We start from the raw sequence: 22,460 nt of genomic DNA, 5'->3' as shown, positions 1-22,460 counted from the left end.
AAAGTATTCAAACTTACTGTTTTGAAGATAGTTTATACACTCCCTGTGCAAATGAAACTGTGCTGTTTATTAGCAGTCTTGGCTGTGCATGCTCCTTTTATAGATCACACCTTTTATAAAGGTGTGATCATTGCTCTCTAGCCATTAGTAATCTGTAGACAGTTAAGGGTAATCAGTTTGAGGTGTCCCAAGACACATGCAGAGGATCCTGGGATACCTCTTCCTCATCGTTGGGCAACAGCTCTTGTGAGTTTGTTTTTGTGACAGTTTAACTTCTCAGGAATGTGTCTCAGGTTCAGTTTATGCCACTTGGTTATGCAAGAAAGAAATTTCACTTGTGAAGCACTCGTGACACCACATTCTCACAAATTTATTTATGTACGTATGTATTTATTCGGAGTGCGTTTATTAAAGCTCGGCACAGTGAAACAAGGAAGTTCTTAGCAAAGAGGAAGCACAGGAGAGAGACCAGGCAGGGCTGCTTTGGCCCTCGGGAAGCAGTATGGGAAAGAAGTGAGCTTAGGTCATTTAAAGATCTGGTTTTTTTATTTTATTATTATTTTAACTATGCTGGCATTCTGGTATAGTTAACAACAGTGTTGGCATGAACCAGGCCCAGAATGCCAACCCGATACTGGCTGCTGTTCTCCCAGCATTGGAACACTGGCCTACGTACAAGGCAACCTAGGCAGTTGCCTACAGCTGGGGTAAAGATACGTTTTTTGTAGTTGTATTTTTTGATATCCAGAAATTGTCAAGCTTATAAGTATCATTTATCTGCTACATTTTTGTTTGATACCAGTTTGGGTTACTTGCCCCTCCCTTCACTTGATTCCATTAAACTTTTTGTTTTTAAGTGTTTATGACTGAAATGTTCTGTAGAACTATGTTAATTTGCGTATCTGTGAGTAGGTGATAATCAGAAGTAATAAATTTGACTTCTGACTGTTTTGGATTTCTTTCCATTTATCATGCTTCTTACTCCTCTGCAATTGACGTTGCTATGGGGAAAGCCATGTTAGTATCCAGGGACTGTGTCTGTCCCACCATGACTCTGGCCTTGATGACGCATCAGTGTTAGTATGACCGGGGGACAGGCGGGGAGGACAGATAGCAGCTTGCCCGTTGCCATGAGTGCTTTTTCGGCAGCTAAATGAGGAGTGTAATTTAAAACACCTGTTTCTTAAAATTAGTTTTAGAGAAAATGGCTGGCTTCTTCAAATGCCAACTAGCAGATGGGACAACTGAGTAAACGGAAGTAATAGACTGACTGGAATGGGTGCGTTAAGTTGCTTCATACTGATTATATTGTGGTGTTAAAGAAAACTTTGAACTCATAGTTACATTTTTAAAAGAACAATTATAATTTTCTATTATAGGAATCCCATGCAGCCCAACTACAGATCCTTATGGAATTCCTCAAGGTTGCAAGAAGAAATAAGAGAGAGGTATATTATTTTATGTATTTTACATAATGTTTTATTTCCTGTTGTTGACTATTCCCGTTTTCCCCCATTTTTGTAAAGGCATTTCAGGCTAAAAATTTTTTTTAAACATTTAAGTTTAAACATTTGAGTTTTCATGAATTTTTCTTAAGTTTTGTTATTTTGACTTCTTTTACTGTTACAACTTGATTATGTACAAGTCCCTTTGTCTAGTTGTGCTGACAACTCTTCTATGGGATTAAATGCTGCGATGACTGACCTCAAAGTATAGACAATGTAGAGTAGAATTATCAGTGACGGCCTACCCTTCACCCTCAAGGAAAACTTAGCTACTAGAACCTTCAGTAGAAAGGGTTACAATTTTTCTAATGGTAAAAATGTATGATGGGATAGAGACATGTCAAAATATAGCTGTCTATTTAGAACTTGGAAAATTGTCATGCGGAATAGTTAGAAGATAATTTTGATTAACAATTTTATAACTAACATGTTCTGATTTAACATTTGAAGAATTCCTCAGTCGTTTCACACTGGTACTGACTGTGGAAAAGTCAAGGGCAAAGTCCTGTGCTCTCAGCAGCACGCGAAAGTGACTCTGAAAGTTATTTTATACTTAAGTTCATGGCTATCTCAACTCTCATATGTTTTTAGTTAGACTTACCTAATTAGGATACTTTTTACTCATTAAAAAAATATGACCATCTACTTTGTGCTAGGTCATAGGCTACCTTTATTATTTTTTAAAATAAAAAGATGAGAAATGTGTTCATTTTGATGAAGTACTTGAAGTGTGCATTGCCAGAACCTTACATTTATTTTAGTTTTATGTATCCCCCTTTTTTGATGATTTATGATGTATATTTTTAATTTTTTCTTAGTTCAGATAAAATTTTTCTGTATTATGCGAGTGTTTATTGCTAATTATTTTTACATGGCTTAGTGTTCTTAATTTTTGTTAACAAATTCTTAATTTTTAACAATTTTGATCTTAATATTTCTGTTAACAAAAACACTATCCGTTTATTATAAATGTAATATTTATTTATTCTTTTATTTGGGGTGGGTACTTCTTAATCTTTAAGTGCATGGGAGTTCCCCTAGGATCCTGTTGGAATCCACGTTCTGCTCAGGGGCTGTCATGGTCTGCTTTCTCAGCCAGTTCCCAGTGACACTGCTCTGGGTCCTCAGACCACACTTGGAGCAGCAAAGTTGAAAATTTTATAATGTATGAAAGTAAACTTATTGAGTATGTACATGCGACACATTTTGCTGTAGGCAATTCTTTGGAAGGGTGAGAATTCTTCGTGTTTCATACACTACCTACAGCCCCTCTTTTAAAGCAGAATGCGAGGCTCTTTTTACAGTTGTGTTTCTTCCTGCCTTAGACTTTAATCTCACTGAGAGTGAGATTTAGTACGTAGGAAATTTCTGGTACTGAATGGTGAATGAATCTGGTAAGTCAGCAGTACGAGTAAGAGGGTATCTGGGGTTTNAAGTAAACTTATTGAGTATGTACATGTGACACATTTTGCTGTAGGCAATTCTTTGGAAGGGTGATAATTCTTCGTGTTTCATACACTACCTACAGCCCCTCTTTTAAAGCAGAATGCGAGGCTCTTTTTACAGTTGTGTTTCTTCCTGGCTTAGACTTTAATCTCACTGAGAGTGAGATGTAGTACGTAGGAAGTTTCTGGTACTGAATGGTGAGTGAATCTGGTAAGTCAGCAGTACGAGTAAGAGGGTATCTGGGGTTTAAATGAAATGGCTTGCCATTGTCTGTATCCTGAGTTATGTAAGGTTTTTGTTAGCCCCTGAGGTTTTTTAGTGCTTCTCTAGGGGGTCAATTAATGTTTGCAATAGTTTGTTAGATTCGAAGTCATTTCAGGTAATAAGGATATAGCATATGAGAGATTTTTATCCTGCCAGCGGGCTGACAGGTTACCCTGCCTCAGTGTATAGATGCTGGCGGAAGACGCGACTGCTGGGTTGGAGATAAAGGTCTGATTGCATCACTGCTGGCGGCTTCGGCCTCATGATTGCATCAGTTACCTCTGACCCCCATGTGCTACAGCGGCAGTGTAGTGATGGACCCAGATGGTCACTACACGTGCAGTGGATTTATGTTACGACTAAGGCACCTGAACTTGGGGACCCCAGTCTTTTCAAGGGGTCTGCTAACACACCTGTCCGGTCTTTGCCCTGTAGGAATACACTGTTCTCACTAAACTGATCCGAAAACAAATCTGCCCTCTTTCCTGGAAGAAGGCACTGTTTCTCTCTTGCCAGGGCATTCTCTATACATTCCTGAAAAGATGACTTGGAACAACAGCTATCACAAGATAAGCAGAAATAGGAGAACTCGATGGAGAATTGCTTCTTAACACTAACTCTTCTTGTGATCCTGAGTTTTCCTCTCTCTGATTTGGTGGCTGGTGGCCTCAGTAATGCCTTCTGTGATACTGCCTTTGATCACATTCCTCTTAGTATCAGTGTTTCTGTGCATCTGTTATGAAATGCCTGGGTTAATTGTGCTGTAGTATTTTTCAGCTTACTGAAAGTTGGACGCAAAGGGATCTTGTGAAGGATCTGTTTTGTGTCCCCTTGTCTGTGTGTTGTCACGGTGAGCGGCCTACCCGAGGACCGTGCTGCTGTGGCTATGGGGCCTCTTCTGTGCCTGACGGCACCGTGCACACTTGGTTTCTGTGCTCAGTGTGTCCGCCGTTCAGTGACATCCAGTATTTCAGGTTTAATCACACACGGCACCTGGAGGAGCTAGGTGAACAAAGTTTTAAACACTTGAAAATTTGGAACTAGCTGAACAGATTTGAAGAATTCTAGCTGTTACTTTGATTACATTTCATACATTTCTTTGTGATTGGAGTCTGGTACAGTAGGGATTTGTAATCATAGTAAACTTTAGTCTAGAAAATAGAGTTAATGCCTCGAGACTTAGTGCAGATAGAATGAAATGAGTGGTTATGTTTTATGTTAGATATTAAAAGTATATTTGTATATTTAATCTTCAAAATGAGTATAAAAGGTAAAGGTCTTATCTCCTGTAGTATAATTCATACTTGAACTTAGTTAAACAAGATGCAGTATGAGCAGGAGGCAAACTACTGCTTTTGAACATTAACTTTGTGATTTCAGACTTAACTTTCAATTGGGATTATGGGGGGGTCTTAGGTTAGACATCAGTATATACCAAAAAGAAGTGAAATCTGCTTTTCAGCTGTTTTTCAAAATTTTTTAAATTTAATTTTATTGTATTTTTTCCCATTACCATTTAGTCCCCTTATATGCACCCCTGCAGTCACCACACTGTTGTCCATGTCCATGAGCCCTTTTTCCTTTTTGTTCAGTTCCTCCCCCCCAACCTCCATCCCTGTCCCCCACTAGCTGTCATCTGTTCTCCACCTACGAGTTTGTCTTCATTTCCCTTGTTAGTTCAGTTTGTTCACTAGATTCCGCTTGTAAGTGAGATCATATGGTATTTGTCTGGACTCTGACTGGCTTATTTCACTTAGCATAATACTCTACAGGTCCGTCCATACTGTCACAAATCGTAAAATTTTCTCCTTTAATGACTGAGTAGTATTCTGTTGTGTAAATGTCCCATAGTTGTTTTATCCGCTCATTTGCCAAAGGACACTTGGGCTGCTCCCATATCTTGGTGACTGTAAATAACACAGCAATGAACATAAAGGTGCTTCTGTTCTTTCGGATTAGTGCTTTGGGTTCCTTCACTTGTCAGATTTAACGTACTTATTTACTCCAGTGTTACATTCCATTAGTATTTTAGGGCTGTTAAAATCCTATGTTTAATTTTTATTTTTAATTTATTTTACCCTACCGGCTCTTTTGAATATTAAGAAACAAGAATCGGCACATAGTGGACCTCAGATTTAGTGACGGAAACCATCAAACATTTACTGTCTTGGGTGAGGCACACTGGGGCCGTGGAACTGGGTGCCGTGGCTCAGGGCTTCTTGCAGAGCTGCAGCCAAGGTGTGGCCAGGGCAGCCGTTTCAGGGTCTCTCTGGAATAGCAACCAGGCTAAGTTCACTCACTCACTGGCTCTTGGACAGAAATGCCAGCGTCTTGCCACACGGGCTTCTCCATAGGATAGCTTACTACATTGCATGCAGCCGGCTTCCGTCAGAGAACATGTGAGAAAGCAAGAGAGGCTTTGAAAACAGCGTTCACATACTGTTTGTGACTGAATCTGAGAAGCAACATCCCAGCATGTGTGCTACTGATCATTGGAAGCAGACCCCGAGACCCAGCCCACACAAGGGCGTGAACACCGAGGGGTGGGGACCTGCCCACCACAGTGCGTAAATCGATGCCTGTGTATAACTGAACATGTCGTTCCTCCTCATGTTCAGATTGAACAGATGGGCTTTGGGTTCCACGTAAAAGCCAGTTTCATCTGTGTAAATTAGTGCTAGCATTTGAACAATTGCTGTATATATTTAATTTGATTTCATTTTAAAATGTATTTCTGTGGCCATCAAACAAAGCAACAAACAGCAAATGTTGGAGAGGTTGTGGGAAAAAGGGGACCCTAGTTCACTGTTGGTGGGATTGCAGACTGGTACAACCACTATGGAAGACAGTATGGAATTTTCTAAGAAAAACTAAAAATGAATATGCCTTTTGACCCAGCAATTCCACTGTTAGGAGTATATCCTAAGAACCCTGAAACACCAATCCAAAAGGACCTATGCACCCCAATGTTCATAGCAGCACAATTTATAATAGCCCAGAGTTGGAAGCAACCTAGGTGCCCATCAGTAAATGAATGGATCAAAAAACTATGGTACAGCCCTGGCTGGCGTAGCTCAGTGGGTTGAGCGCGGGCCTGCGAACCACACGATCACGGTTTGATTCCCAGTCAGGGCACATGCCTGGGTTGCAGGCCAGTTCCCAGCAGGGGACTCACAAGAGGCAACCATACATTGATATTTCTCTCCCTCTCTCCTTCCCTTCCCCTCTAAAGATAAATAAATAAAATCTTTTAAAAAATTTTAAAAAAACTATGTTACATTTACACAATGGAATTCTATGCAGCAGAAAGAAAGAGCTCCTACCCTTTGCAACATCATGGATGGAACTAGAAAGCATTATGCAAGTGAAATAAGCCAGGCGGTGAAAGACAAATACCACATGATATCACCTTTAACAGGAACCTAAACAACAAAACAAACATGCAAGCAAAATATAACCAAAGACACTGAAATACAGAACAGGCTGACAGGGACCAGAGGGAAAAAGGGAGGGAATTTCAGGGGGAAAGGGGAAGGACTCACGGGAACAAGTATAAAGGACACATAGACAAAAACTAAAGCGAGGGGGGGTGAATGGGAGGGAGGTGGGGAGCATTGCAGCGGGGTGGGCTGGGATGGGAGTAAAAGACAGAAAACTGTACTTGAACAACAATTAAATAAATTTAAAAAAATAAAGTAGATCAAGGTGTAAAGTGAAAAAAAAATAAAGTGTACTTCTGGACATTTGTAGTATTTGTTTAATTTACTGTATGTAATAGGACTGTTTTGATGAGTTGTGGTTTCCTCTTGGTTTTGTTTTGAATTTTAGTGAACTGAATTTTTTAATGTTTTATGTGGAATAAAGCACAGAAAAGTTTATTCAGCAAACACAGTTTAAAGAATCATCGTAGAGTGCCTGTCCATGTACCACCATCCAGATTAAATGGCTGATTATTGCTAGGAGCCCTGAAGCTTCCTCCTCTTTCCAGGTGATACCCTTCTTTTTTGCCTGTTAGGCAGTTAATATTCTGATATTTGGTAGTCACCTCCTTTTTTTCTTTGTTTTTTTGGTGCCTATGTCTCTCTCCCCTCTCTCTCTTGAGCTTACATAAATGCAATTCTACAGTAATACTTTGTTCTTGTCTTCCCTGGCTCAGTGTTAAGATTCATCCATATTATTGTGTATGGCTATAGTTGACTTGTTTTTGTTGTTGTATTAAATGATTACACCCCATTTTTGTTGCCGATGGACTATGAAGTTGTTTTCAGTTTGGAGCTATTCACACAATGCTACTACTATCTGACATGCTTATCCTGGTACGCATTAGCATGTGTGTCTGTATGGGACGTACATGGAAGTGGAATTGATGAGTCATAGGATATGTGCACACGTTTTCTAACCACTTGTATGACTTAGTTACACTTCCTGTGGGCATCATATGAGTGTTCCTGTTATTGTATTGTATTTGTGCCAATACTTAGTATCAGTAGACTTTCCAGTTTAGCTCATTTGGGTGGTATGTATTGCCCCTACCTCTTAATGGTTTTAATTGGCATTTTCCTGATGATTAAGTTGAGGGCGTGGTACTATGTGTAATGGCCATTTAAAGTTTTTGTGTCTGTGTGAAATACTTGCTTAGGGCTTTTTGCATCTTTTCTGTTTAGTTGATTTTGTTCATGGTTTGGTGCATATATATATATATATATATATTCTAGATAAAAAAATTCTTTTTATCTATCTATTTATAGCAAATATTTCCCCCCTCTAAATGGGCTGCTTTTATTCATTGTCTTAATTGATGTCTTTTAATGAGCAGAAGCTTCTGTCTTTAATGGAGTCAGATTTGTTCATCTTTCCTGGTATAATTAATGCCTTTTGTGTTAGGTAAAGAATTCTCCAGTGCAGGTCATGAAGACATTTTTGCTATGTTATCTATTTGAGGTTTTAATTCTTTATTTTTCACATTCAGGTCTGTAATCTGCTTAGGGATTTATTGTGTATAATGTGGGGGATAGGGAACTTTTCACGTGGATAACGAGTTGTCTGAGCACCCTTAATGAAAGACTTCATCCTTTCCCCACCTCTGGGGTGCTACCTTTGTCATGCACCATGTGCCGTGTATGTGTGGGTCTGCTTCTAGGCTTTCTCCTACACTCTACTGGTCTCTTTGTCTCTGTTTGTTTGTTTGTTTGTTTTTGGCAATGCTGCATTGTACGAAATACGGGAACTTTACAGTGAGCTATTGTTTCTTGGGAATTCATGGCTCAGCTATTCATGGCTCTCCGTATTTCTATACAAGTTTTAGAACCAGCTAGTGTGTTTCTGTGGTGCCGTGATTTTTATTGGGATTACACTGTAGGTCAGTTTGGGAGACTATATCTTTACAATATTGAGTCTTCTAGACTGTAAACATGGTATTTCTCTCTACTTTGGTCCATAAGAATGTCCTATAAAATTTTGATATGTTTCAGAGTATAGCTCTTATACATCTTTATTTTAGATTTGTTCTTAAGTCTTCAGCCATTTTTAAATGCTATCGTAAATGATATCTATGTCTTTAATTTCCTTTCCTTACTCTTTGTGGCTGGTACGTAGAAATACAGTTGATTTTTACACATACAAGTTTTTGCATCCAGCAACGTCGTTAAACTCTCATTGCTTCTGAGAATTTGTAGATTCTTTTATGTTTTCTGTGTACACAACGTCATCTGCAAATAACAGTTTAGTTCCTTTCTTTATGATTCTTTTTTTTTAAAGATTTTATTTATTTATCTTTAGAGGGGAAGGGAGGGAGAGAAATGTCAATGTATGGTTGCCTCTCATGTATCCCCTGCTGGGAACTGGTCTGCAACCCAGGCATGTGCCCTGACTGGGAATCGAACCGTGATCCTTTGCTTCACAGGCCCGCGCTCGATCCACTGAGCTACACCAGCCAGGGCCTTTCTTTATGATTCTTATATCTTTTATTTATTTATTTTTGTCTTACTCTGCTGGCTAGGACACCTGGTACAGTGATGAGTAGAAGTGATAGCGGGCATCCTAGTGGTGGTGCTGATCTCAGAGTGAAAGCTTTCAGCGCCTCGCCATTAGGTACGATGATTTCTGTAGGTTCTTCTAGGCACTTTTGATTGTCCAAGGAAATAGATTTCTATTCCCAGCTTTCTAAGAGGATCTTTTTTTTTCTTTAATCATTAGTGGGGTTTTAAGTATTCTCCAGAATGTTTGTGCATCTGAGGTGATGTGAAATTTTTTGCATTCTGTTAATGTCAATAATTACATTGGTTTAATATTAAAAAGTAAATCAACTTTGCACCTGGGTGGCCAACTGTCCTAATTTCCCCAGACGTACCCTAGTTTTATCACAGAATGTTCCGCATTCTAGGAAACCCCACCAGGACGCTTGCTTACCTTTCTTGCATCCCTTCCATAAACCAAACTTGGCCGTGATGTACATTTCTTCTGCGTTGTTTGGTTTGCTGATGGCTGGTTTAGGATTTTTGCTTCCTATGTTCATTAGTGAGATTGTCCTATAATTTTTTTTATACTGGACTTGTCCAGTTTTGCTATGAAGATTGTGTCGTCAGATGATTTGGGGAATGTACCCTCTATGCTATTTCCTGGAAGAATTTGTGTGGTCTAGGAATTTAAGTGTCTTGCTGGAGAAGCCATCTGGCCCAGCTGTGTGCTCACAGAGCTTTAAACTGTGGATTCGTTTGCCTCCACAGTTACATGCCCATTCAGGTTTTTATCTTACATAGCACTTTTGGTATATATGTTGGACTCCTCCTAGGAGATGTCGACTTAAGTTAAATTTTCTAAGCCATGAAACTTTCAGTGGCCCCAGATTTTTTAATCCTGGCTGCTGATCAGTGCTGTGCCTTTTCCTCTTTTTATCCTTGATCAGTTCTTGCCAGGGATGTATCCGTTTTGAGTAGTTATCTAAGACTCAGACCAATTTGAGTCAGCCAGTTTTGGACTTTAGCTTTGTTTCCCTGTTACTGTGCTCTTTGTAATCTCGACTCCTCCACTTTTTTTGGTCGTTGTTTCTTTTCTCATTTGTTAACTTGGTTGTACATGTGCAGACTTGTTTCTAATATAGCATTTAAGGCCAAAAAATTCTCTTTTAGCTGCACCTAGTGATATTTGTATGGCATTTGGTTTGCTGTTTCTTAGTTTAAAATAGTTTTGAATTTTCATTATACAGTAGGTTTTCTTAAGCCAGTGAATTAATTATTTAGAAATTATCACTTGGACATGGGGATTTTCTTGTCTTGTTGTTACGGATTTCTATTATAATTCACTGAATATAATTGTCAGAAAATACCTTGTTTTTTATTGGTTTGAATATGATATTTGCACCATCACCTGGCAGTTGGTTACATGTAGAAGTATTTGTGCTGGGAAAGAATGTGGTTTTTTTGTGATTGCACAGTGCAGTGTGAAGTTTGTTAATTGTGCGGTGATGATCTTCTGCATTCTTACTGGCTCTTTGTTTCCTTGTTCCATCAGTTTCTGAGTCAGACTCAAGATGAGTTTCTTATGCAGAAGAAGTTTTTGTCTGCTCTGCCGGGCTTTCTTTTTCCTGTTTTTGTTTGTTTGTTTGTTTGTATGTTTCTCTCCTTATGGATTACTTGGATGTGTTTAGAATTCCCATCTGATTTGTTCGTAATGTTTTTTAATACATCTCTTTGTATAGTTTTTAGAGGTTACATTTTACATTCTGACGTACCACAGACCACTGGTATTGACGTGTTTTTCATTTGCTTTTCAGTATGCCATCTTAATGTGCCCCCTGTAGTCCAATCATTTTGGGGGGCGAGATGGCTCGTTCTGTGTATTCGTCTCCGCCCGAGCGGCAGCTGCTGCGGCAGGGCCAGGCCCAGTCTGCCGTTGCAGGATGTGGATAGGTTGGACGTGTGTGTTGGCGGGTGGTAGAGTGGATGCGAAGACTCTAGTTTTGCCCTGTATATGGCTAAATTTGCTTTGCTTTTGGTGGTAACGCTTTTAGAGTGTGTGTGTGTGTGTGTGTGTGTGTGTGTGTGTTTAAAAACCTTGTTTCTGTGTAGGTTTACAGCAAGTTGAGAGCAAGGTACAGAGGTTTCCCACATACCCCCTGTGCACAGCCCCCTCCATCATCAGCGCCCCTCGCCAGAGGGACATTTGCTGTAGTCACAGCAAATGCACCAAGTCTGTAGATGACTTTAGGGTTTATTTGAGGTTTTATATGTTATGTGGGTTGGGAGAAATGTATAATTAAATGTGTCTGTTGTGTATCATACGGAGCATCTTCACTGCCCTAAGGTTTCTCTGTCCATCCTGTCCCATGTCCCCAAACCCTGGCAACCACTGATTTTTCACTGTCTCCATAGTTTGGCCTCTTCCAGAATACCGTGGAGTTGGAATCATACAGCGTTTAGCCTCTGGACTGGCTTTTCCCCCTTGGCAGCGTACATTTGTGTCCCCCCAGCTCTTCTCAGGCTGGGAAGCCCGTTCTGCTCAGCACCAAATAACTGCATCTCCTGGATGGACCACTGTTTATGCAGGCACCTGCCAAGGACGTCTTGTTAGGCAGTTGTGAATAAAGCTGCTGTGACCATGGTTGTGTGTGGTCTTAAGTTCTCAGTTCTTTTAGGTGAACACCAAGGAGCATGAGTGCTAGGTCATATGATAAGAGTACGTTTAAGTTTTTTTTTTTTAAAGACACTGCTAACCTGTTTTTCAAAGTGGCTATACCACTTTACGTTCCCATCAGTGACAAATGAGTGTTTGTGTTCCTCCCCACCTTCGTCAGCATTTGGTGTTGTACATGTTCTGGAGTTCGGATGCTCTGATAGGTGTGCAGTGGTATCTCCTCGTTGTTTTTATGTATTCAGTTTCGCTGCTCTTTTTTAAAACCAGCTTTTTTCTGAAAGTGTACCAGTGTCCTTTCGTTCAGTTTTGAATGTCATCTGATTGAAGTGAAGTAGTCTTGTCTTGGAGTGTTGTGAAAGCAACTTGAGATGGAGGAGGAGAGTTTATTAGATGGAAGAGTTGAAAGCATTTGGCAAAGCTAGTTGCTCTTTGTACTCCTGACCCAGGTTTTCTGCCCTGCAGTCTTTTCTCTCAGATTTGTGGCTGCCGTTTTACCCTCGATAATTTATGTGGGGCCTCTGCCTCTTCGCCCATCGCTTAGTCCCAGGTGCTCCTTACCATCCTGCTNCCAGCTTTTTTCTGAAAGTGTACCAGTGTCCTTTCGTTCAGTTTTGAATGTCATCTGATTGAAGTGAAGTAGTCTTGTCTTGGAGTGTTGTGAAAGCAACTTGAGATGGAGGAGGAGAGTTTATTAGATGGAAGAGTTGAAAGCATTTGGCAAAGCTAGTTGCTCTTTGTACTCCCGACCCAGGTTTTCTGCCCTGCAGTCTTTTCTCTCAGATTTGTGGCTGCCGTTTTACCCTCGATAATTTATGTGGGGCCTCTGCCTCTTGGCCCATCGCTTAGTCCCAGGTGCTCCTTACCATCCTGCTCGCATCCTCCTCAGACTATGCTGGTTGACGTCGGGAAGCATTCATTGTCATAGCTTCAGATTTATTGTTTCTCTTTTCTACATCTTTTGTGCTTTGTATGTGTGTGTTATTATTTACCCTGTTTATTCTGTGTTTCCCCACTGTTTTCCACCTGGAAAAATTCTATTCATCCTTCAGACCTGTGTTTAATATCAAATGTAATTTTAGTGATCCAGGTACCGCTCCCCCGCCTCTGAGCTTTCATCCAGGTTGGTAGCCGTCTGTTTCCCTAATCCCGCCTGCGCGCCGGCGTCCTCCCATCACCCCACGCTCAGGGGTAGAGCTGTTGTCTTCCTCGCTCACACTCTTCCCTGGACTGACTTCCACGAGGGCAAGGTCTATGGTTTTCTAAATCGTGTTTTTCCCAGGGCTTAGCAAAATGCTTAGGACTGGTTAATAATTGAACTAATGAGTTATCAGTTATATAATCTCGACTATGTATATGTTGCCACAGAAGAGAAGGTTCTGTTGTTAAGAAACCGTCAAACTGCGTAACCTCCCCAGACATTAAAGAAGTGGAGGTTAAATAAACAGTGAGGCACTGCTTTCAAGCAGCAGCGTAGTGCAGTGGTCCACAGCGCGCTCTGGAGCTGGGGGCTGTCTTGGTGTGAACTCCAGCTCGGCCGCTTGCTGAATCAGGAGTAAGGCAGCCACCTGCATATACTGGTGATAGAATTTTAAGTTGGTATAGTATTTCTAGAAAGCAGTTTTGTTTTATGTAGTGAAGATTTGCTAACTCCTCATTTCTAATAATTTCATTTTGAACAGTTTCTTAGTAAAATTTGAAATTCAGACTCATGTTTCAAAAGTACTTAAATAGTTTGCAAACAAAATTCTGGTGAAGGGAGAATGATTAAATAAATGTATTGAATGTGATTCAGCAGTTAAGATGTTTGATGTAAATGGCACGGAAGAAGGTTATAATTCAATAGGTAAGATAATCAGTGTTTTAAAACATTATCTTAAATATGTTTTAAAAAATACTAAGCAGATGTTGAGATGCCAACTTGTTTTTGCTGTTGGGTGGGAGACTATAACCTCTGTGAGACTAATTTTTTATTTTTAAAATGGGGTTAACTGCTGACCTGCCGATATTAATTGCTGACAATTAAATGAGGTTCTTTGGGTATCTTGTATTTTTAATAAGCCACATTGTTATTGTTGCCATCTTTTCATTGTAAAATCAATTCTTTTTCCATTAAAGAAGTTCGTTTTACTTTGTTAAATATTAAGAGTCTTCATTTACATGGGGACTTCCAGATCTTTTGTGAGTGGTTTTCATCCCTGTAATTTACCATTTGTACCCAGTTTTCTAGAAGGCAGTTTTCAAATGTCAAATTGTTTTGTGATCTTCGTGATATCGATATGGTTTGGTTTATGCGTTTTCTTTCCTCTTTTATCTCCAGCAACTGGAACAGATCCAGAAGGAGCTGAGTGTTTTGGAAGAGGATATTAAAAGAGTGGAAGTAAGATACCAAGAATTTCTCACCTCTGTAGCTGTTTTTCAGTTCCATGAAGTCGAAATTCCTTTAAATTGCTGCATTAAATTTATGGGCGTGGACTTAACAACAGAAAGTAACAGATGCTACTTTAATTTTGAGAGTGCGTTTTATAGAAGAAGCATCACTTTCTTGATGATGAAGTGCATTCTGAATTTGTTTTCACTTTGATTTATTGCTGTAATTTGGGGGCAGGTTGAAAAAATCACTCGTTTTGTATGTCATCATGTTAATGTAAATCGGCCCCCATGAAACCCTCAATTGTTAATATTAAAATATGTCACGACTTCATTCTTTTAGGTAAACAATTTTTTACTTATTTACTGTGCATTAATTCAATGCTAACATTAATTCAGAAAGAGATATGAGAGCGATCATCAAAAATCTAAGAATTTACAGTGCGATAGAATTTACAGACCCATGGGAGGGTCTTTGAGGGGCTTCAATTACTGTGATGTGAGGTTACTGTTACTGTCTTCAGCTGTATTTAAATGTACTGTATGTTTTTAATTGTTCACATGTGTGACATGCTTCTTTTGCTGGTACATCTTGATTGACGTTGACTTTTCTGTTAGTGGGAGTTCAGTGTCCCGTGTGGCCACTTCTAACCTGTATTTGATCGCACTGAGAGTTTGGATCAGTCAGAAGTGATTCTGCTTGATTGTGGATCTGCAGTGCATTTTAAAGTTTGCCGTTTTCTTATTAATCGAAATGTCCAGCGTAGGGAGGAGGCACGGTTTAGCAGTGATACGTTGTTAAGAGGCCTTTTCCTCTGGGTTAGTGATCAAAACTCGGTGTTTGTCTTTATTTGAAAAGTATTTAAATCAAGAGAAGTGTTGCCTTGTAAAACATTTGCAGAGATATTTGAAAGTGGAGACTGACAGGGTCTGCCCTCCTTTCCCTCTGAGAACTGAGCCCAGTGACGCAGTTACTGTGCCTTTGCCCCAGTTTTTACCAGTGGGTGCCCACCCGGGTCGGCAGGGAGCTAGGTCACTCCTCGGAGTGCGCTGCACTCCGCGTGGAACTGCTGTTGGCCCTTGACCAGCACAGTGTTGGACTGCGCAGGTTGGCTTATGTGCTGGGGTTTCTTTCCAATAAATGCTTCAAATGTGTTTAGTCTTCCTTATGGTTTTCTTAATAACATTTTCTTTCCTCCAGCTTACTTTATTGTAAGAATACAGTGTATAATACATGTAGCATACAGAATATATTTTAATTAATTGACTATGTTATACATAATAAGGCTTCTGGTCAATAGTTGGCTGTTAGTGGTGAAATTTGCAGGAGTCAAAAGTTACAGCAAATACATAGAGAGGTTGGGAGTCAGTGCTCCTGACCCCCACATTGTTTAAGGGCCAACTCTATTTACAATATATATATTTTTGGCATTGGTGGCTTTATTAGTGATTAACAATGTTTATTAAAGAATTTCTAATTTTTTAACAATGTGTACCATATAAAAGGCTTATCTCTTAACTTTTTTAGATATTCTTGCTTCTGCATTCTGGAGAGGAAGGGTTGTTGAGATAAAAGGGATGGATAAAAACCTGGGGTTGGGGAGGAATACACTGTCATGTCTGGTTTTGGTTTGTGCATCTTCTGTATAACTCAAGTAATTACAACTCAGATACTTCTGATTGCAGGAAATGAGTGGCTTGTACTCCCCCGTCAGCGAGGACAGCACAGTGCCTCAGTTCGAAGCCCCCTCTCCGTCACACAGGTACAGAACTTCACACGCGCGATCGTGTAGGGTTCGTTGTCACACGTGCACGTATGCTGCTCGTCCTTGGGGCTTCTTCCACGTGATGTTCAGAACCCCTGAGAAATTACTTTTGGTCATGATCTAGAAATAGGAGATTTAAGTTACCCATCTGGGTGTTTTAATGCTTTGGATTCTTGTGCCAGAGACAGTCACTGAGCAGTATAATGTAATGTTGTGAATTCACTGTTGGATTAAAGGTTCTGTGGATTTCTTGAAATAATGGTCGCTTTTACTATCTTATGAATTAAAAATTCAATGACATTAAAATCCATAGTTTGAGACCACGAAATGGTAGTAACATTAGGGGAAATTTTAATAAAGTAAAACCTTGAGCTTCTCCCACAATTTACTGAATTTGGGGGCAGAGTTCCCCAGAGTGAAGATGAGGGCATTGGGTCAGCTCGTTTAGCTCCCCTGGCGTCTGCTCACAGCTCCTGTTTGTTGTGTCTGTTAAGCCCTCCCATCCGCGCACTCTGTTGGAGCGGGGCTGCGCCTGTCCAGCCCGTGGCTGTTTCCCTGGGTGTCGGAGAATTAACACCTCACTCAAGGTGTGTGGGTACGGTGTGTCTGTGGTTCCTTCTCAACTCGTACTTGATGAAATAAGCACTACCTGAATTGGGGGTGTTTTTGCTTGAAATGTTCAAAGTGTAACGATTTTACGTTTTTAACTTGCTAATCCATTTACACTAATGGTCCAATGGAGGCTTTTTAGACGAATAGACAGTCTAATATCAGTATAAGAGCTTAGCCAGCCTTCGGAACCTGTCAATTGAGGATCGCTCCTGTGGGTCTGGTTTGGGCCCACGTGTGGGGAAAGGGGCCCGGCGGGTGCTCTGGGTGAAGAGCATCCCGGGATGCTCGCTGTTTGCCCCGTTTGCCGGTGTGTTCGTATCCTTGTGGGTCCGAGTCGATTCTGCAGTCACTTCAGCTGTGCAGTCCCGCTTGTTTTTCTCCAACCTTAACTTTATTCAAAACACTTTGGCACAACTCAGTCTCTGGTATATTGTTATTTTTAAGCTTAGCATTCACTTTCTAGTATACATGGGATCTTTGTCCATGGAATATTTATTATGTGAGAGCATGCAGGCAAGCAAGGGTGGTCAGATCACAAAATACTCACTAAGAAACGGACAGTTCCCATCATATATCCCTCTCTGATAGTAGCATGTCTTTGTGTCTGTTGTGTCCAGGTCCTTGTTACCCAGTCTCTTCCTGATGGTTTTTAGTGGCATGGGATGCGATGTATTATATTCATGTAACGGGATCTGTTGATTCAGTGCCCCTGACGTGCCTGACACTGTTCTAGATGTTCGATCTAGTTGGCAGAACCCCTGTCCTGTGATACCTGCCTTTGCGAGGCCTGCTGTACGTGTGGAGGTTGGGGAAGATGCTACATAAGCCAATTTGTAATGCAGTTGTAGATGACATATAAGTAGTACCTGCGGAGACAATGGTAGACATGCTAGGGGTTTGCAGAGGATTCTGTTTTAGTTTGCTTAGTCAGGCTTCTCCAAGGAGCTGGCATTTAAGAGGACACACGAATGGAGTGTAAATATGATTGAAAGTCATGAGGGAGTTTTGAGCAGGATGTAATTTAGATTTTAAAATACATGCTGGGGTTTCCATGTGGAGGCTAGAGGAGAGCTGTGTCCCTTTCAGCCCCTGCCACTGGAAGCTAGAGGAGGGTTAGGGAGCACTGCAGCCATCCAGAGCAGAGGAGACGAGGCTGGGAGTTGGACTTCATCGGTGGGACAGGCGAGAATTGGCGGCATTGTAAAGGAGCATGTCTCGTAAAAGATACAGGGCTCCTTGAAATCTGTGAAAGCGCTGTGGGAAATTTGCTAAAATACTGTATTAGCTGTTGTCAGATGAGATTCTGGCAGACTGGGGAATAGTGGAAGGAGAGAAAATAGGCAGACGTGATATTTCCTTCAAAAGAGTGTTTTGACATTTTATTAAAATAAGTACTTTGAATATTCATCAAAATTTGAGAGAGACACTTGGGGAAAATGGTGTTGCCCTTAAGCATTCTTGGAAAACGATCCTTAAGTTTGGGGTGTGAACCTGAGCATGCTGGGAGGAGTGTCATGTTAAACTATCAGTATCTGATTTTTCTTTATTTCTAAAAACTAGTATGTAGTTGCAATTGTAACTTCCCCTCATAATTGTTAGCTCATATTATTTAAATACCAGACAGTTTTTGTTTTTATTCCTCACTGTAATGTTTTGGTTTCTCTTTTGAGCAGGTTTAGTTTTTTAAAGGCCTGTTTGTGGTTTCACTTATTTCTCTAATGAGAAGCTTCTTTACGTGTCAGGTCATTGGATCCCTTACCCCCCAGATTCTGGGTTTATGAGCAGAGTATGCACTGAGATGAAAAGAGAAGGGCAGACAACGCCTCCCCCTCGCTCGGGATCCCGTCTTCTCTGGGTCAGGATCAGCTGCAGTCGCCATGTCCTGACGGCCCTCTTCCTGCTGCCTGTTTAGACTCGGGGTCACACGGAGTCGGGCGGTGGGTTTAACTGCCCTCCCACTAGTTCGATCTGATCGTGTTCCTCGCCTGCGTGAAATCCTTCGGTGGCTTTCCACTGTATGCGAACTGTTCAGAGCCAGCTGTTCTGCGTGGCCCTTCACACTCACCCGTGCCCTGCCTACTATTTTTGCGTGTTGGAATTGAATTGAACTCCCAAAACAGGTTGCTAGGTACCTTTACATATACTGTTCTTTTTACCTAGAAACTTCCTGGATTCATCTCTCACATAGCTTCTCCCTAAGCTTAGGTGATTACAGATATATTTTAAGAAATCTCTGCTACACATGCACGGGGCACTTTTGAACATAAATGATGTTTTGCTATATTTTAAAGAAGTTTATCTGGTGTGTAGGAGAAGCAGTGAAAGCGGTTGATTGTTTTATTGTTGGGAGCACAAGGGATACCTGCCTTAACTCTGACCCTGTTCCATGCAAAGGAGTTGAACTTGGTGTCATAGGTGAGGGAGGACCATGCAAGAATCTTACAGAATTTTTAACTTGAACTAAAACAAAAAGAACACAAAATGTGTAAATCAAACTTCCTTGGCAATAATAGAGAAGGTACCCATCTTCTGTAATTTCTTATGAAGTTCATAGGTAATAGGTAGCATGTTATGAAAACCACTTTTGAAACAGTGTAAGTTCATTTATTTAGAATATTTGAAGAATTTATTCTTAGTGATTCACCAGTTTGGGGGGTGTATTGGGCATCTATAAAACCCCATTCCAGGCCCTGGGGACACAGCTGTGAGTGTGACAGACCCTGGGACCCTGCTGGAGGGATTTTTCAGCCTGAGGGTGAGAAGTTATGCTGGCAAGTCAGTTCTTCTGCTTAAAATATGATGTGAATAGACTTTCAGTTCCAAGAATTAAAATAATGAAATGAATTTTAACTCTGAAACTTTAGTAGTCATACTTGATTAGTAGGCATTCCAGGACTTTTTGAAAACACCTTTAAGTCCTTTATATAAACTGTCGTCACTGCTTGATGAAGTTATTGACAGTCTCTCCCAGTTCTGAATTCCACGGTGCAAGCAGGCCACATTTCCCTGTGCGCGAGTATCTGTCAAGACTTAGGTTTGAAATACAGATTTTTGAGCCTCGCTCCCACCTGGTCATTAGGTCTGGGTGGTTTCTGGAGATTCCGATGCAGCCATGGGCCCTGGCTGGTGTGGCTCAGTGGGTTGGAGTGTCGTCCCATAGACTGAAAGGTCGTGGGTTCGATTCCGGGTTGGGCTACAAGGCATCCGATCAATGTTTCTCTCCCTCTCTCTTCTCCTGCCATCCCCTCTCTAAGCATGTCCTGGGGTGAGGATAGAACAAAAGCAAATTTTTTAAAATGCAGGGTTGCATCATACTTTAAAAATATGTAAACACTAGTTTGGTAGAGAATATGTATTACTGACATTTTTTAAATCCTTAAATCAGATATGCTGATTTTCTCTTTCATAAAAGCTCAGATATTCAACACTAAAGTTTTTTAACTGTCTTTAAACTTCATATTTGGGGAGGATCTGGTAAGGATATCTAATTATTTTACTCTCTGCTCTATAAAGTCGCATATCTTTCTTTAAGGTCCTAAACCTGGCCCAAATCAAGTTCCTCGGCTTGGGAGAGCCAGAAAAGTTAAAGTTAAGTCAAGAGGAGGGCTGTGTTTATTTGCAAAAGCTGTAACTGTCAGATTAAGACAGCGTCTGTGTCTTAGGTGTCATGTTATAGTGTACACGCATCAGCTAATAGAGCCCTCTGGGCAAATGCCCTGTGGCTGGCAGGGTTTTTCATCCTCATTTTTGCAGGTGAGGAGTTGAGGCACAGAGGCGAAGGGATTTGCCCAGCATCACACCGTTAGTGCACGCCAGCACCCCGACGCAGGCGTACAGCCTTGGCGGGTGAAAGGGTTTGGGCAGAGTTGAGAATGAAACTGTGAAAGGCAGACAAGTGGAAACTTTCGGTTAGAAATGGCAGAGCAGTGAGTGACTCTTCAGGACGAGAACACGCGTGTCACTCCGGCGGTCTTACACTCGGACCCTGGGGTTACACTGGCTGAGTTCAAGTTTCAGCTCCACAGATCTTTAGCAGTTTGACCGTAGGCAAATTTATTAACTTCACTACACTTCTGTTTCTCATCTGCAAGAGGAGGGTGATAATGCCTATCTTGATTGATATAACATGATGGTATGTGTAGGAAATGAGAATACTGTCTGACACGTAATACACACTCAATAAATGTTAGCTGCGGCCGTCGTTGTCGTCCTCAGTAGACAGACCGGTCACACTGATGGTGAAGGACTTGTTTGCACAGCTGTGTCACGTGTTAAAGGGGGTGTGGAATTGGAGAGGGAGAGGCCAACAGGAAGACTCATTTCCAGCATCTCCCTTGTGAGCTACCTGCAAAATTGGGGCCACAGAACTTTTGATGGTTTAGTAAATGGGATTTAACCTTTAATTTGAAATTCAGTGCTCCAGTTCTTAAAGGACATAATTCGTGTATCACTGTAGCAGAGAAGAAGCTCTGTGTTAAGTAACTGACAGCAAACATTATTCTGAGAAAAAGGTGATTAGCCCTGATCCGCTTGTAACAGTAAGGATTATTGCTTTGGATATAAAGCAATAAAATAGTGACAAACTACTGGTTTAAAAAATTAAAACCATACTCAATTTTAATTAATCATTACTAAAATTTATAAGTTAGATTATTCTCATGTCACATGTTGCTTAGTATGTTTTAGGGAACTGGTTTAATAATTTTATGTAGAATATTGGTAAGGAACATGTTTTGGCTCTGGCTGCATATGGTTTATTAAATGTAAAGTTTATTTTTCTCTGTCTTAAGTTTATACTAGTGAAAAAAATCATGACAGCAGTTAGTCTAATTTCCTGTGTATACAGCTTTTCTTGATCCATTTAATTCCCTTAATTGAAACCTTATATTTATTTTCTGTATGTTGTCTTAAATGACCTCTTTTGCTAACAGTTTAAAAATTCTGCATAATTAACTAATGTCGTGTTTGTTAATGACTCAAAGGAGGTGTCCTTTTTCAAATACAAGCCCAATCTAAAGTTAGTCACCTGTTATTTTTACCAAGAGTGAACTGTTTTCTCTCAGCCTCCTACACCTTGCAGAGAGAGCTTATATTAAAAAATTGACTGAAGTCTTAATTATGAAGTGTGCATCTTTGCTTTGGAAGCAGATGATTTAAGTGAGAGTTGTGTGACATCTAGTCGTAAGTGACTGTGAGTTTCCTTTCTGACCCCAGTCAACGGCACGTCGTCTTCAGCGGAGCTTCTGCTTGTCCACGGCCAGACGGGGGCGGGGGCGGTGTTCTTTGTCGGTGTTCTTTGTCGGCTCACTCTCCCCACCTCAATGAACATGTGCTGTCCTTAACTCAGCTTTAGTCACTACCCTGACACTGGCTTTTTGATGTCTTTATTAAGTTTTTATAACGTATTGACGTGGACTTGAACCAACTGATGATTCTATTTTATATTTATAGGTTGCTGTTTTTCATGCTTTTCCTTAATTGTGTCTAGCATGGTGGTTCAGAGTAGACCCTGACCCTGACTGCGTGGGTTGGAACCCCTAACTCTGCTATTTGCTAACTTTGTTACCTTGGGCCAAATATGTTACCTCTCCCAGCCTGAGTTTCCTCCCTTGAGACGTTGGAGGGAAAATAGTGTCTACATGAGAGATACGAGGTGGAAATTACTTAGGCCAACGCCTGGGCGTAGTAAACGCTTGGTAAGTGGTGGCTGTTACTGTCTCTGAAGTCGACTGTGGCCGACTTCAAGTTAGGGACACAGCGGCCGAATCAGGAGGGCCCAGCCCAGTCACTGCGTTCTGATGCACTCTTCAGATCAGGTGACTTCACACACACACACACACACACACACACACACTCTCTCTCTCTCTCT

The 22,460-nt window shown here is 40.8% G+C and overlaps 1 protein-coding gene across 3 annotated transcripts in view; it reads left to right on the top strand.

Moving 5' to 3' along the window:
- COP1 (COP1 E3 ubiquitin ligase) overlaps positions 1–22,460 on the top strand; it is a 116,336-nt gene that overhangs the window by 30,517 nt on the left and 63,359 nt on the right. For 2 of the 3 annotated variants that reach the window (XM_037034873.1, XM_037034872.1), the window contains exons 6-8: positions 1,380–1,448; positions 14,164–14,223; positions 15,900–15,976. In XM_037034873.1, coding sequence (XP_036890768.1) covers positions 1,380–1,448; positions 14,164–14,223; positions 15,900–15,976 — 206 coding nt within the window. The remainder of the gene's footprint in view (positions 1–1,379; positions 1,449–14,163; positions 14,224–15,899; positions 15,977–22,460) is intronic. The other variant, XM_037034874.1, reaches the window with a different exon arrangement.

The sequence above is a fragment of the Sturnira hondurensis genome, unplaced genomic scaffold, assembly GCF_014824575.4.
Source record: "Sturnira hondurensis isolate 20B ecotype Veracruz unplaced genomic scaffold, ASM1482457v3 Scaffold0022215, whole genome shotgun sequence".
NCBI classification, from domain to species: domain Eukaryota; kingdom Metazoa; phylum Chordata; class Mammalia; order Chiroptera; family Phyllostomidae; genus Sturnira; species Sturnira hondurensis.
Note: the sequence above shows the minus strand (reverse complement) of the source record. Positions and strands in the feature narration are given on the sequence as shown.